General features: G+C 41.5%; 1 protein-coding gene across 3 annotated transcripts; it reads right to left on the bottom strand.

The window, feature by feature from the left end:
• Positions 1-65: 65 nt before the first annotated feature.
• Positions 66-13,493, bottom strand: LOC122847100 (protein hook-like). 3 transcript variants are annotated; one of them, XR_006373334.1, is made up of 2 exons: positions 12,324-13,493; positions 66-145 (listed from the first exon to the last, which is right to left on the bottom strand). XR_006373334.1 is itself a non-coding variant. In XM_044144463.1 (2 exons), exons 1-2 carry the CDS (start codon positions 13,491-13,493, stop codon positions 12,508-12,510), a joined length of 897 nt encoding a protein of 298 aa, XP_044000398.1. In that variant the 3' UTR covers positions 12,023-12,507. The 3 variants fall into 3 exon arrangements, 2 of the variants coding, with proteins under 2 accessions (XP_044000398.1, XP_044000397.1); XM_044144463.1 differs by lacking the exon at positions 66-145 and having other exon boundaries at positions 12,023-12,518; positions 12,608-13,493; XM_044144462.1 differs by lacking the exon at positions 66-145 and having other exon boundaries at positions 12,023-12,518; positions 12,624-13,493.
• Between the last annotated feature and the right edge of the window lie 1,730 nt (positions 13,494-15,223).

The raw sequence follows: 15,223 nt of genomic DNA, 5'->3' as shown, positions 1-15,223 counted from the left end.
TTTACCAACCAGTCTCCAAAATGTCAGAAGTTGGAGAAAATTGTTATTCGCAATTCCTTGTGGCCGTAACACGTAGCCCAAATGTCAAATCTTGTAATGATTTTTTGTTTTGCTGTAGGAAAATTAGACTTTTAGATGTTGATTTCTACAAAGACAGACAGAACAGAATTAGTCGATGTGCTGACATGCTAAAAACCCTAGCTAACATGCTGAAATTAGCATTTAAGGATGACTAACAATGGCAAGGATGAACTATTATCCTAGCATTAGCAGACATGCTAACTATAAGTTGGTGGAAAGTGAAATGAAATTAAAGAAGAAATATTGTCTAAAATTGACTTTTTTTAGTTAAAAATGTTGCTAAAGGGTTAACAGAGGAGCCGTGTTGTGATGACTTTCTGAAAACAATTTCAGAAAGAGCAGGAGCTTCTTAAAGAGACAGAGGCCCAATTTCAAGGCACTAAATGACAAAGTCAAAATTCTTTTAGGCCATTTTCTGTCTGAATATCAAAAATAAACACCACAAGTGCCAGAAAAACTAAAAAAACCAAAACACTTAAACAACTGAAAATCACCCATTGTCTTGTAGACTATTTAAAATTTAAAGGAGATTTTATTCTAAAATAAGAGGAAGTAGCTTTTTAAACCTTAAAATAATGCATTCTATTTATTTGCAAACTTTATTCATTATTCTCTGAGAATAATTTTTTACCTGAAGGCTAAACAATTGATGGCAATTCCCACGATAAACTCTCAAACAAGTACAGGTCTGCTGAAACACGGAAATGTTTTTTTAGTCAAGTTCATAATAACAAAAACAGAGGCGACATTTGTGTGGTGGGATGCCAGATAAAAGTTGCCAATTGCACCTAAAACAAAGTCAGAAATTGACTGACCCAATAAAACAACAAGTTTCCAGTTAAAATCAAAACGGCAGCGTTGCCGGAAAACAGTGAATTTGCGGCTCACAGCTGTACAGGACCCCATAGGTTTCGTCTGTGTTTACGTGCGGGCTTGTGTGTAACCTGACAGCCTGCCACCCAATAGGGGTCCCGGCGAGCGTGAGCTCCATTCGTTCCCACAGCTGCCATTAGCAGACGGAAGAATTGGCTCTTGCTAACAAAGTGAATAAATAAATAGAGCTTAAGGAGCCGTGTTTACCTCCTCGGTCTCTGTTGATTAGTGCTACTTAACGAAAAACAGGATTTTCTGTAAGCGTGGATTAGGGTTTATATATATTTACCCTGGTGATTACAGTCATCTCCGCAATCCTGCCGAGTAAGATTTTAGTACACTGGAAAAACACAAAATCCTACAAGTATTTTCTGGTCTACTTTCACGTGCAAATATCTTATTTCATTTGAAGTAAGACAAAACTAACCTATGAGTAACTTTCCAGCAAGATATAGGACCTTGTTTTAAGTCAATAATTTTTGAATATTGATAAAATTACTAGATCCACTGGCAGATTTATTTTTACCTTTTATAACGAGACATTTTCCCCATGTTATAATTGAAGAAATCTGCCAGTGGAACTAGTAATTTCTATCAATATTCAAGAATTATTGACTTAAAACAAGTGACTATATCTTGTTATGAGTTAAACGGCTGCTTAGGGCCCCCACACCAGCAGGGGGCCTCCAAGTGCACCAAGATAGCATAATAAAATATATATAGATACTTAAAATAACATTGAATAAAACAAACTAAGTCCTATTATACAATGAAAAACAATTTCTATATTATTTTTATAGTTACACGAATAATAGTTTTTTTTCTCTTCCTGCTGTTGGCTGCTGCTATTGCTGGGGAAATATAAGACATCAAACTTGTCAACTTGTTTATCAGCTGATGTTACTTTGAAATAATTAAAATAATACAGCACACTCAAATTCCACTCTGCATCTCAAAATACTTTTTTTTTTCTGTTTAGTTTTCTACTCCCGTACAGTTAAAATCAACAACCATATTAACCAGTACGATGTAATCTAATTATGAATTATGGCAATGATGGTAGGTATACTGCATGTATAGAGGAGCTTAGGAATAATAAAGCATCTGGTGTTTGCATGGTGGTATGGGGGACTTCAAATGAAATTCTGATCAAGGCCCCAAAAACGTTTTGGTCGGCCCTGGCTTATACCCACTCACATTGATTGGAGATGGAAAAGAAAAGCAACAGAAACCCCCTGAAAGTGCAATTCCCCAAATGCCCATTTATTTTTTTACTTTTCTTGCAACGTGGCATCCCCACCTCCACCCCATTCCAGGCCATGCTGCCCTGGGCAGAAACCCATACAGCCCTTAATAAAAAACCACCTCTGAGAGAGATAAACCAAATTTACTGTTGGTATTTACTTCGCCTCGTGCCACAACTTTACTTTTCACAATGTGTTGTCTTAAGTTTTTTTTTTTTTTTTCCTGCCTTAAAGTGGAGGGGAAAAAATACCCTTACTTTGTGTTTAAAACAACAAACGAGGCGCCTGATAACGTATATCTCTGTTATTGCGAGCTAAAGCCGTGAAAACCGAGTCTGTACAGGTCACAGTGTTTAATTTAGTCCCTCCTCGGTGTGTGGCATGGAGCCCAGGGGCCATTTACTCCTGCTGAGGACAGTAAATCTCTTCGGCCAGATTACAGATATACTGTTTCGGGTTTTAGCTCTCCACTTATTTGGGAAAAGAAGAGAACGCCGTGATTAGGAAGAACCTAGAGTGATGGATTGACTGAGCTCTGATGACTTAAGATATTCAGTCATTACCATTAAATAAACTTCACTGTGTGAGTGTTAGTTCTGATGAGTAAGCATGGTATCCATGACAACCCTCCAGTTTTTTTTAACCAGTGGATCATTCAGCTTTTGGCCACGCAGGAGTGAAATATTGTCAAAATGATTAATATGTTATTCAAAATTGTATGTTTTGAAAACTCTCCCGCACACGGACTGGTTCCGAGAGCAAAACGCAGATTTAACATTTTTAAAGAATCCTACAATTTCAATAGCACGTATAAAAAATAAGACATTTATTCAATTACACAGGTCAATAAGTCATTAAGCGACCAGGAATAATGAATATTCACTACATTGAAATAATCTAAACAAATTGTGTCAAGGTAAATGGCCTTGCTACTCAAATGCTGAAATTCAAAACAATAAAAACATGACAAAAAATATCTAATAAATTTTCTCGCTATAGTTTCTGGCATTTAGCAGATTGAAATAATTTTGGTAATTCTACTTGACCTAAAACAAGAGAAGCTTGGTCTGATTTAACTTCAGACAGTGAGAGAAAAAAAATATGTGTGTTTGTCTTTTTATTAGGTTGATAAAAATATCTGGTTTAAGTGTAACATTTTCCAAATGTAGGCTTTTGATCAAAAACTGCGCCGTTTGAATTTAAAGCACTTTCAAGAATTTTATACTTTTATACTGTTGTATTTTCCAGGCACATAGAGCCACTTTATGTCATAATCAGTTAACCATGGTAACTTCTGTTATTATAAAAATCCTGCACATATCAAATTAACATAAAAGAATTTTTACTTTGTATTTTAACTTAAATCGTATTTTATATTTAAATTGGGCCTCTGTCTCTTTAAAAACTCCTGCTGTTTCTGAAACTCCGCCTTCAGGAAGTTATTAAAACATGGCTCCTTTATTAATGACATTTTTATTAGCGTGTCACTGAGAAGTAGCTCCTATAATGAACTCAGCAGATGCACAATACCACCAGATGTTTGCTAATTGCTGCTGGCTAGTCTGAAGGAGCTGAGTGTGGGTGTGGGGGGAGCTGCTCTGGAGCTTTGAGGAGGAGCATTGTCTCAAAGGTGGAGCTAGATCCACTCAGCTGTTCTGCACAGCTGAATGGTTGCCACGGGAGCTTAAAAGATTTCTCAAACAGGGATGAGAGAATCACGGCGCCACTCTATTTATGTTTTTCATGAGGGAGTAACATTGTAACATGATGTAAAATTTGGAGGTCAATTTTATCTTGTTCTGCCCCTTTAACAGATGCACTAGTTTGCAGTTATTTCACATACTCAGTAAGCATGTGGTGACAGTGGAACAAAATAACTCCATTTCTACAAGCAAGTGGTTTTTACACCTGTAAAGCCGTTATATCTATTTATCTATAAAAACTTCCAACTGTGAATGCAGTGAATCAGGCTTCTACAAGTCACTGACCCAATGAGACAGCCATGTTGTTTATTAATACAAAATTAGCAAACGTCACATAAACAGTGACTTGTAAATCATCAGAAAATGCTGAGTAATTCTGTTCGGCTTAGCAGAAACTGCAGCTAGTTTCAGAAATCTTAAGAAACCAACATTCCAAATCTCTAAAGTCAAGATCTTCAACATGCAAAATCAGGCAATGAACAACATGCTGCCAATGCTAGTGAACAGCAAAAATCCTGATATTTTGGAGTGTGTATGAGAGCAATTCTGAAATATGTGTAAAGATCTGCCCTGCGTGGTTTGTTTGTGTTTGTATTTATCCGCTATAGGCCATGGCAGATAAATAATAAACACACACACACACACACACACTGCACTTTCCTCATTTTTGTGAGTATTAAAAATGTACAGCCATAATTTACTTCGATTTCAAAAATATGGTTTACTTTGGTTAAAATCCTACTGCAATAAATGTAACTTTATGATTGCAATGTGTAAAAATAACATATATATGGCTTTTTGATGCACAGTGTTCTAGCTTCTACTGCACAAACGCCAGTCAGTTCCCCTCTATTTGCTGCAGAGAGCTCAGCAGATCGAAGCAGAAAGATCCGCATGGCTTGGCCCCACTACAGATAAGTGTAAAAAAAAGAAAAGAAAAGAATAAAAAACAGGTGGGTTGTTTTTCTAACTTGGGTAGACTGACCCTTTTCGCTTTGACATCGCTGCTGCTTTTGGAAGGAAGGAAAACAAAGGGGAAAAACAAAAACAAAACAAGACAAAAAGTGACATTTATGGTCTTCAAGTGCTGATGCAGCTACAAAAGGGACAAAGATAGAAGAGGAGGATCAGCAGGGGGAAAAAAAATGTTTAGCTGGTGGATGAAAGACTGTAGAGCGAGGATAGTGAGGGGGAGATAGAGACGGAGGACAGAGGGATGGGTGGTGGTGGGAGGGTGGTGCAACAAGATGGAGAGAGACTGCCTGCACATACTGTCAAGGCAGTTAATATAAGGCGTGGAGATAAGGCCCCACAGACAAACATTGACCAAATCAGGCATTTCAGCAGCGCAGCCCCAACTGTCAGTCAGCCTGAGAGACAGACCAACAATCAGCACTTTACCGCTGATAAGGGCTCTACTGGGCGCGTGCAGGAAATAGCCAATCTGCGGCCGGGGCCTGGCGGAGAAGAGAGGAGAGGAGAGGACAGGAGAGGAGAGGAGAGCGACGGCGGAGGAGTGGAGTTGGGGGGAAGGGTGGGGAGCGGAGGGTGTTGGAGATGATGGAGAGTGAAAGGGTTAGAGATGGAGGGGTGGAAAGTGAAATTCAGAGAGAAACGTGGACTGAGAGTTCACAGGCTGTTGAGAGGTTGGAGAGAGCAGACGCGGAGGGGGGGGGGAATGGGATGATGTTCCTCCACACCCAAACGCTCTTGAGGAGGAAGGGATTCAACGGGGGAATAAAAGTGACAGGGTTTTTTTTTTCCTTTTTTTTAATGAAAGGAGGGGACCAGAGGTGTGATGCTGGCTCTTAAAATAGCGTCTCTTCCCAGGTTTTTGTCACCTGGGAACAGCTTGCTCAGAGAGGGTGTGAGAACTTGGTTTAGACCAACACCTTCCATTAATGATTTGCCAACAGCTTTGACTAGCTCATTCTTCAGCGCGCTGGTTCGCCTCTGCCTTCGCCTCGCGCGCACAATGGCATCGTTTCATCCTCTCTATTGATTAATGGCGCATAAGAGTGTGTACAGGAGCAGACCCGCGTGCGCCCCGAGAGAAGGATAACGCTAGCTGCTTTAATGGAAGAATAAGTGCGGGGCTATGAAATTCCCTCCCCATAACAAAATAAACACATCCCAAAATAAAAATAAAAATCTGGACATGGAATGCCTTTGGAAGTCCAAGGAAGTGAAAGGCCAGTGCAGAGCGCTAGTTTAGGTATACACTGACCCCTGCAGGCGGCGTCCGGTAACCGCATTCCCCGGCTTTTAACTTTTGAAGGAATAAATTCCCAGTCGTTTACCTTTTGTCAAACACATTTAGGCTCCTCTGAGCGAAAACAGCAGCGCCAACAGCTGGCGAGTGTTTATTTTCGGAAGCGGGAGTCGGTCGGCGGGCGTGGAGAGGGGCTGTCTGAGCCTTCCTTGATCATGAACCAAACCGCCATTAGCATGACCGCCGATAAACAGTAGGAATCGTAAACAAGCTAATCACCCAGGGCATATTTGTATTCGCATTTGTGTTTGCACGCACTGATGTACAGTGAGGGGGAAAGGAGGGGAGGGGCAAGATGAAAGGGTGGCGCGAGTGTGAAAGGGTTAAGTTCCATCCCTGGTTGCATGCTGCTTTCTCTTGCTCTGTCAAGCCCCATTAAACCTGCTACACCACAGCAATATGGTGCCATCAATTACAGGCATGCTGCCATCAACGCGGCGCGCGCGGAGAGGAGAAGGAGAGGCAGGGACACATAAACAGGACAAACGGCCACATAAAAAAGCCCCGCAGCCTTCCTCTGTGTCTCCTCTCTCCTTCTCTCCTTGCACCTTTCACCTCCGAGGTGTCACTTCGTCTGTCAGTGACCAAACTACAAACAGCAGCAGCAGCAGCAGAAGAAGGGGAAAAAAAAAAAAAACTTGACGCGCTTCAAGTGCACTGTCACTCATGACAGAGCTGATTTGTATAGAAGAAGAAGAAAAAGGGCCAAAATCAATTCGACGATGTTAATTGGAAATGTGCCTCTACTGCCCCCCTGTGACAGAAGTTAAACCGTTCAGGTCATAAGAATCAAAATTCAGGCACACACAAAACAACTTATCTTCCACTCCTCATACTCTCTGCTTTTATTCTTGCTGCCACAAAAGAAGAAGAAAAAGAAACTGTTTTTTTTTTTAAATCAATAAGATCATAGCAGAGTAAGAGCAGTAGCATTGAGCGTTCTTTGTCAGCAACACTTTGAAATCTGTGCTTCCTCTCCCCACGATGCCAAGGAAAACATTCATGTCTCAAGATGTTCCGAGTTATCGGCCTTTCAAGACGAGAAGGACGAAGCCGCCGCTTGGTTAGCGGAACACAAAGACATGCTAGAGCGGAGATCCCGACCAGCTCAGATATGACTCGGCTCTTCTTCCGCCTTTTGTTGCTGGAGAATCTTCAGCCGAAGCTTGAGTTAAACAGAAGGAATTTCAAGCATTCAGCTTTGGTGATATCGCAACAGCCTGCAAAAGAAGTGAAATATTTGAAGGATGTTCATTGAATTCACACCATGCCGCTAGCTAACGCTTTTCACTGTCTCAGCTAGGAGTCAGAGTGTAATTTGCACAAGTCAAATTATGCAAAGAGATTTGCAGTTCAAGGAGAGTGACCTGAAGGAGTTATGTAGCCTGGAAGTGTGGCCCCGACAACAGAGCTGTGCGCTGAGATAATAAAACTTCTCTGCTTTTTGTTTTTCCAAAGATTTTTCTGGCACTAGAGGTTGAGCAGTAATTTGACGGGAAAGAGATGCAGCAAATGGCCCAAAACCAGGAGTTGAACCCAGGACAATCACATTGAGGACCACGACCTCTACGCTTTACCAACTACCCTTTCTTTTCTTTTTCTAGTATATTTTAGTGGGTTTTTTTTCTTATTTTCAATCCATTATTCCAAGCCAGTAGCTTGGCATCTGAAATCTGCCTTTGTCAGGAGGACAGCGCCTTTATTTAATAGTGGTTAGACAAGAACGAAGTAAGTGGGAAGACATGCGGCAAAGGTCATTAGACCGGGACTCGAACCTGCGACATTCGTGTCGAGGACTAGGGTCTACATACATGGGTTGTGCTCTTCCTCTGTGCCACCACAACATCCCAGCAATTAGTCTTTGTGAGATTATTGTCTAGTGCCGTCCGTCATTTTCTCTTCAGCCTCATATCTCTTCTTCAGGCCACATGCCTTAAGATTTAGCTTTGTGGACAACTGTTTGGCATGCAATGGTTGTTATGGAGACGTGGTGACCCAATGATGCAACAATGTGCTGCAGTGACATCTGTAGACATTTTTCTTCTGTCACATACCTTACCATCCTCTGTAATGGTGGAAATGTTGTCATAGTTTCACTTGATTCAAACTTGTTTTTGTTTTTGTTTTTTATTTCCTGTCCAGATTGTAGATCTGGGAAGACGACTCTGGAAGTGAACCTGTCAGATGCAGCAAAAGACTTGAGATTCAGGTGGTCCTCAAGAGCCTGTATCATGCATGTTTGAGTTTTTCTGGAGGTTTGACAGCTGAATGAAAATAATGGTTCATTAGTGGACCTCTAGATGTAATTCAACTATTTGAATCAGTTGAGTTCAAGCGTATTAAAAGGTTGTGTCTGGTAAGAAGAAATCTCCATGGAGAAATGCACAAACAGTTAGATCTGCAAGACAACTCTGCCGTAGGGCAGAACAAAAATGGCGTAAAACTCAACTTCACGTTCATTATGATATCTATAAAGAAAAACTACGTTACTATCATTTAACACTCAAACATGCAAGACAGGCCTTCTTTGCAGATGTCATAAACAAAAACATTAATAATGCTCGAGCTTTATTTGCAACAGTTGACAGACTCACAAACCCTCCTATCACGTTACCACCTGAATTTCAGTCTATTGCCGCCTGCAACCAGTTTTCCAGTTTCTTTTCAGAGAAAATTCAAAAAATCAGAGGATTAATCTGCACATCCTCTATAAAGTCAGTACCAACACTGAACCCAAACAAAACAAATACAGGAAAAATGACCCAATTTCAACTACTTAATTATAAAACCCTAGAGGAAATTACAAGTCAATTAAGCTCCAGTTCTTGCTGTCTGGATGTCCTACCCACACATTTCTTTAAGAAAGTCCTGCCTGTTGTTGCTATTGATCTGATCCAAATAGTAAATACATCGCTCTCATCAGGCGTTTTCCCCCAGGCTTTGAAAACGGCAGTAATCAAACCACTGATAAAAAAGAACAATCTAGACAAATCACTACTGCAGAATTACAGGCCGATCTCCAACCTCACATTCATCAGCAAAGTTATTGAAAAAGTTGTGTGTAAACAGTTAAATAGCTTCCTAACGATAACCAACTGCTTTGACTCCTTCCAATCTGGTTTCCGGTCTCACCACAGCACAGAAACTGCCCTCGTAAAAGTGTTCAATGACATCCATATAAATACGGACTGTGTGAGAACCACAGTGCTGGTTCTGTTGGACCTCAGTGTCGACCAAGACATATTACTGAATCGACTGGAGAGTTGGGTCGGACTCTCCGGTCCAGTGCTTAACTGGTTTGAATCGTACATAAAGAACAGGAATTTCTTTGTTTCAATTGGAAACTTCTCATCAAAGAGGTCAAAGGTCACATGTGGGGTACCCCAAGGTTCAATCCTAGGACCCCTCTTATTCAATATCTATATGCTCCCACTGGCTCAGGTTATAACAGGAAATAATATCAGCTACCATAACTATGCAGATGACACACAGCTCTACATTACGATGTCACCAGGAGACTCAGAACCCATCCAATCACTGAACAGATGCTTAGAACAGATAAATGTGTGGATGTGCCAAAACTTCCTCCAGCTGAACAAAACAAAACTGAAGTTATTATCTTTGGACCTAAAGAGGAACGATCTAGAGTCAGTGCACAGCTTCAGTTATTACAACTAAAAACCAGCGATCAGGCCAGAAACCTGGGAGTAGTGATGGACTCTGACCTGAACATTCAGAGCCACGTAAAGACAGTCACAAAGACGGCCTTCTATCACCTGAAGAACATTTCCAGGATTAAAGGACTAATGTCTCAGCCAGATCTAGAGAAACTCATCCATGCGTTTATCTTCAGTCGTATTGATTATTGTAACGGCGTCTTCACAGGTCTGTCCAACAAATCAATCAAACAGCTGCAGCTGATCCAGAATGCTGCTGCTCGTGTTCTCACTAAAACCAGGAAGATAGAGCACATAACACCAGTTTTAAAGTCCCTCCACTGGCTCCCTGTAGCTCAAAGAATAGACTTTAAAATACTGTTGTTAGTTTATAAATTACTAAATGGTTTAGCACCACAATACATTAAAGATCTGCTGCTGTTGTATCAACCTTCCAGACCTCTCAGGTCTTCTGGTTCTGGTCTGCTCTGCATCCCCAGAACCAGAGCCAAACGAGGAGAAGCAGCATTTAGCATCTATGCACCACAAATCTGGAACAAACTTCCAGAAAGTTGTAAAACAGCTGAAACACTGACTTCCTTTAAATCTCAACTAAAAACCCACTTGTTTAGAGTTGTATTCGAAACGTAATCAATTGCAAATTTATTGACGGAATCTGACTTGATGTTGTGTTTTGATTGTTGATTCTGTGTTGCATTGTATTTTTGTGTTTGATTTGATGTAAAGCACTTTGAAATGCCTTGCTGCTGAAATGTGCTATACAAATAAAGTTTGATTGATTGATTGATTGATAGACCAGTGGTCTCCAACCTTTTTATTTCCGACCGGTCAAAAGTTGGACATTTGGCTGCGGCCTGGGGACACGGAGGGGACCGTCACATAATGCTTATGCATGTTGGTGTTTCTGCTAAGGCCTTTTGTTTTTTATCTATAAATAAATTCTAAATTAAATTTTTTATATATATTTATTTATTTATGGTCACCAAAAAGTTATTTATTTAAATAAATAAATGTATTATTTATTTATTTCTAAATAATAAATGTATTATTTATTTATTTATAAAAATGTAATTTATTTATTTATTTACATCAGTAGTTGTAAATAAATAAACCGGTCCCTGGTGGACCATTGACCGGTCCACCAGGGACCGGTCAATGGCTTTTTTACTGCCCCCCACCCACCCACCCCCGCAGTAAAATTTTCATGTCTTTACAATTACAATATATAATCAATCATTTTAGATTCCCTTATTTTCCAACTGCTGGAGGATCACATGGGGAAATAACCAAAATACAAACACAAAGGAGTAAGTAGACTAAAGGAACCTAATTAGAACAAACAAAAAATAACTAAAAACAAGAAATAAACATAATTAGAATCAAAAGAATCCAAAAGAATCTGAGGAGGACGCCAGTGGAACAGCAGGAACCAGGAGGCCCACGGGACTTTCAACGAAGACTGGAAGTCAGCCTGGAGACCACCAGGACTCGCTACGAAGTCCTGGAAGTCAGCCTGGAGACCACCAGGACTCGCTACGAAGTCCTGGAAGTCAGCCTGGAGACCACCAGGACTCGCTACGAAGTCCTGAAGGTCAGCCTGGAGACCACCAGGACTCGCTACGAAGTCCTGAAGGTCAGCCTGGAGACCACCAGGACTCGTTGCAAAGCCCTGGAAGTCAGCCTGGAGACCACCAGGACTCGCTACGAAGTCCTGGAAGTCAGCCTGGAGACCACCAGGACTCGTTGCAAAGCCCTGGAAGTCAGCCTGGAGACCACCAGGACTCGCTACGAAGTCCTGGAAGTCAGCCTGGAGACCACCAGGACTCGTTGCAAAGCCCTGGAAGTCAGCCTGGAGACCACCAGGACTCGCTACGAAGTCCTGGAAGTCAGCCTGGAGACCACCAGGACTCGTTGCAAAGCCCTGGAAGTCAGCCTGGAGACCAACAGGACTCGCTACGAAGTCCTGGAAGTCAGCCTGGAGACCACCAGGACTCGCTACGAAGTCCTGGAAGTCAGCCTGGAGACCACCAGGACTCGCTACGAAGCCCTGGAAGTCAGCCTGGAGACCACCAGGACTCGCTACGAAGTCCTGGAAGTCAGCCTGGAGACCACCAGGACTCGCTACGAAGTCCTGGAAGTCAGCCTGGAGACCAACAGGACTCGCTACGAAGTCCTGGAAGTCAGCCTGGAGACCACCAGGACTCGCTACGAAGCCCTGGAAGTCAGCCTGGAGACCACCAGGACTCGTTGCAAAGTCCTGGAAGTCAGCCTGGAGACCACCAGGACTCGTCGCGAAGTCCTGGAAGTCAGCCTGGAGACCAACAGGACTCGCTACGAAGCCCCTGAGGCAGGCCGAAAGGCACTGCTGGCGCCAAGCTCCTCATCCGACGCCTAACTAAAATAAAAACAAAACTAGAGTTCATAATATAACTCTGAGCTGGCAACAAAGGAATCTTCTGGTGACGAAGGAGACCTGAGTTCGATGGCCTCAAGTTCCAGTGGCACCGCAGTCCTGCGGGCCTCAAGCTCTCCTGCCAACATCTTTCAAGCGTTAAGCTCTTCCACCATCAGCCCCCTAGTGTCAAGCTTCCCCTGACACCGCAGTTCTGTTGTCAAGCTTTTCTGCCACCGATAATCAAACATGAAGCTTGGAGCCCTCATGGCACTTCTATATTTAGAAGTAAAATATTTTTAGTAAGTAACTTATTGTGTGAATAGAGCCTTCCAGAAATGTCTTGGAGACGCTTCCGAACACACTTTGAGATACAGGCACCTGGTCCTGTGGCTGGTCTGAAACGGGCTGGATGTCTTCTTGGGTTTCCTCTTCTGTTGAGTCCTGGTTCAGATGTTTCATTCTGTTCCTCAGGCAATGGCGCAGCTGTTCCAATTCAAGCTGCATCTCAGTGGACATCTGCTCCAAGGAAGTGCTCTTCTCCTCCAGGACATTCTTTTCCTGCTCCAAGGCAATGATTATGTTGTCCAACGCGGCGTTTTTTTGCTGCAGACCGTTGCATCTCAACTTCAGGGCCTTGTTTATTTCCTCCAAGAAGGTGCTTTTCTCCTCAAAAGCATTTTTTTCCTGCTCAAAAACGCTGCCTTCCTCTTCCAAGATGCTGTTTACCTGCTGTAAAGTGAAGATTTCCTGCTTCAGGTCAATTCTGTCTTTTTCCAAAAACGTGTTTCTCTCCTCCAAGAAAGTGTTTCTCTCTCCTAGAATATTATGTTGCTGCTTCAGGGCAATTATTTCCCGCTTCAGCATAAATTTTTCCCTTTCTAAGACTATTCTTAAGTGGTTCAGAGCGTTGTTTATCCTCTTCTGGGCAGCGTTTCTTTCATCTAGAGCAGTTTTTTCCTGCTCCAAGGAGGTGTTCTTCTGACCCAGGGTGGTGTTTCCCTGTTCCAGTTCAGTATTTTTTTGTTCCAAGACACTTCTTTCCTTCTCCAAGTTGGTGTTTCTCTGATCCAGGGCAACAATTTTCTCCTCCAAGGCAGTGGTTTTCTGCTCCAGAGCAGTTTTTTCCTTTTCTAAGGCGATGTTTTTCTGCGCCAGGGTGATCTTGTCCTTCTTCAGGGCAGTGTTCATTTGCTCCAGGGTGGCGATTTTCTGTTCCAAACTAGTTTTTTCCTTACCGCTTTGACTCATGGTTTGAAGATTTGACTTTTTGTCTTGAAAAGCTTTCGGTTCAGTCTCTAGTTGGGTTACAATCCTTCTGTTCGCTCTCTCGCTCTCTTCTGCAGTGGTTATGACGGCAGCTTTTTGATATGGTCCACAAAGTGCATCACTCTTTGTGACATCAATTCGCGTGATGTCACAAATGATGTCACAACCTCAGCAGAACAACTAGAAAAATGCTGAAGTTTGAATCAAAACAAACTTTATGGCTGAATGCAACTCGCCTTAGCTGATGGCTATTGGAGACAGTTGAGCTGGTAATTTATCACCAAGACTGAAATACGCACTTAGGAGACAGCGGCTCTTGAGGACAATGAACTGGCACAGCAGGGTGCCAACGGTCAAAAGGAAACATTGTGCCCGAAAACAGAAAAAGGGGAAACGGGCGGGCCTGTTGACCCAGATGATGCCAAGGAAGCCACCAATTCTGACTCTCTTTCTGGCCAATGGTGATTACTGAGATTCGTGGTTTGGGTAATGTTATCATTAACCAAAACTATATGAGTTACAACAACATTTAATTTCCCTTTGGGATCAGTAAAGTTGAATTTTGACGGCAAAATTTTACCAAGCATTTTTTTTTGTACAGTTTCTAGTGAAAATATCTTAGTGCACTTAAAATAAGACAAGAACTGACTAATAAGCAACTTTTAAGCAAGATATAGAAGCTTGTTTGAGTAAATAATTCCTTAAAATTGCTGAAGAATTATTAGTTCCATTGACAGAATATAATGCTTAAAACAAAACATTTTTCCCCAGTTATAAGTTAAATAATCTGTCAATGGAACTAGTATTTTTTCATCAATATTAAGGAATCACTGACTTAAAACAAGCTCTTATATCTTCCTGAAAAGTTACTCATAAGTTAGTTGTGTCATATCTTAAGTGTACTAAGTTGTTTGCACAATAAACTAGACCAAAACTACTCTTCGACGCAGCATCGTTCACCGACGGTGGACAACTTGCTTTGTAGTCCTGACCAGTCATCTGTTTGTAGTCCATTTTCAGCTTCAGTAGCAGCTGGACAGCAGCATCAACCTGCAGAAAAATAAATAAAACAGAAAATTTGTGTACCAGTGTTTGCTTTAGGTTCCTGATTTTGCTGTGGTGTCTTGGTTTATATACAGTACAGACCAAAAGTTTGGACACACCTTCTCATTGAATTCAATTAGAAAGTGTGTCCAGACTTTTGGTCTGTACTGTATGTTGTATAATGGTTAATAAATTACATTTTGAAAGCTACATTTGATTTTTATCCTTACAGGACTTTAATGTAAGGTAGCTATGAAATATAGTTTAAATCCCCAGGCTCCTTACCTTTGTGAAATGAAGAGCAAATTTTTGAAGACTTACTGGTAAATTAATTTATTCCCATGTTATAGAGTGGGAACGGATTATATCAGGTGGTTAAAATATTTGGTTCCCCTCCTTTAACTTTGACAAATAATAATCAAATGTCACCAAATCCACAGGATTCGTTGTTGATGAAGAGAGGAATAAACACAGTTAAAGACCTTCTGGAGAATGAATTTGTTTCCATGTTATGGAACGGGAACGGATTATTTCTGGCAGCTGAAATATCCATTCTCTCCTCCTCCCATAAGTTTGGGAAATAAAGAGCAACTGTTTCCAGATTGTCAAAAATTGTTATGTGTGATAGCATGTAGTATACTTGAAATTTCCTTAATCCAGTAATCTGT

The sequence above is a fragment of the Gambusia affinis genome, linkage group LG17, assembly GCF_019740435.1.
Source record: "Gambusia affinis linkage group LG17, SWU_Gaff_1.0, whole genome shotgun sequence".
In the NCBI taxonomy this organism is placed as follows: domain Eukaryota; kingdom Metazoa; phylum Chordata; class Actinopteri; order Cyprinodontiformes; family Poeciliidae; genus Gambusia; species Gambusia affinis.
The sequence above is the reverse complement of the archived record's forward strand: the minus strand, read 5'-3'. Positions and strand labels throughout refer to the sequence as shown.

Excerpts from the sequence above, each read along its gene's own strand:
- LOC122847100 (XM_044144462.1), bottom strand. The coding sequence starts at position 13,493 with ATGAGTCAAAGCGGTAAGGAAAAAACTAGTTTGGAACAGAAAATCGCC. Across the intron at positions 12,519-12,623 it reads CAGACCAGCCACAGGACCAG|AAGTGCCATGAGGGCTCCAA; the intron begins GTGCCTGTATCT and ends TTCTAAATATAG.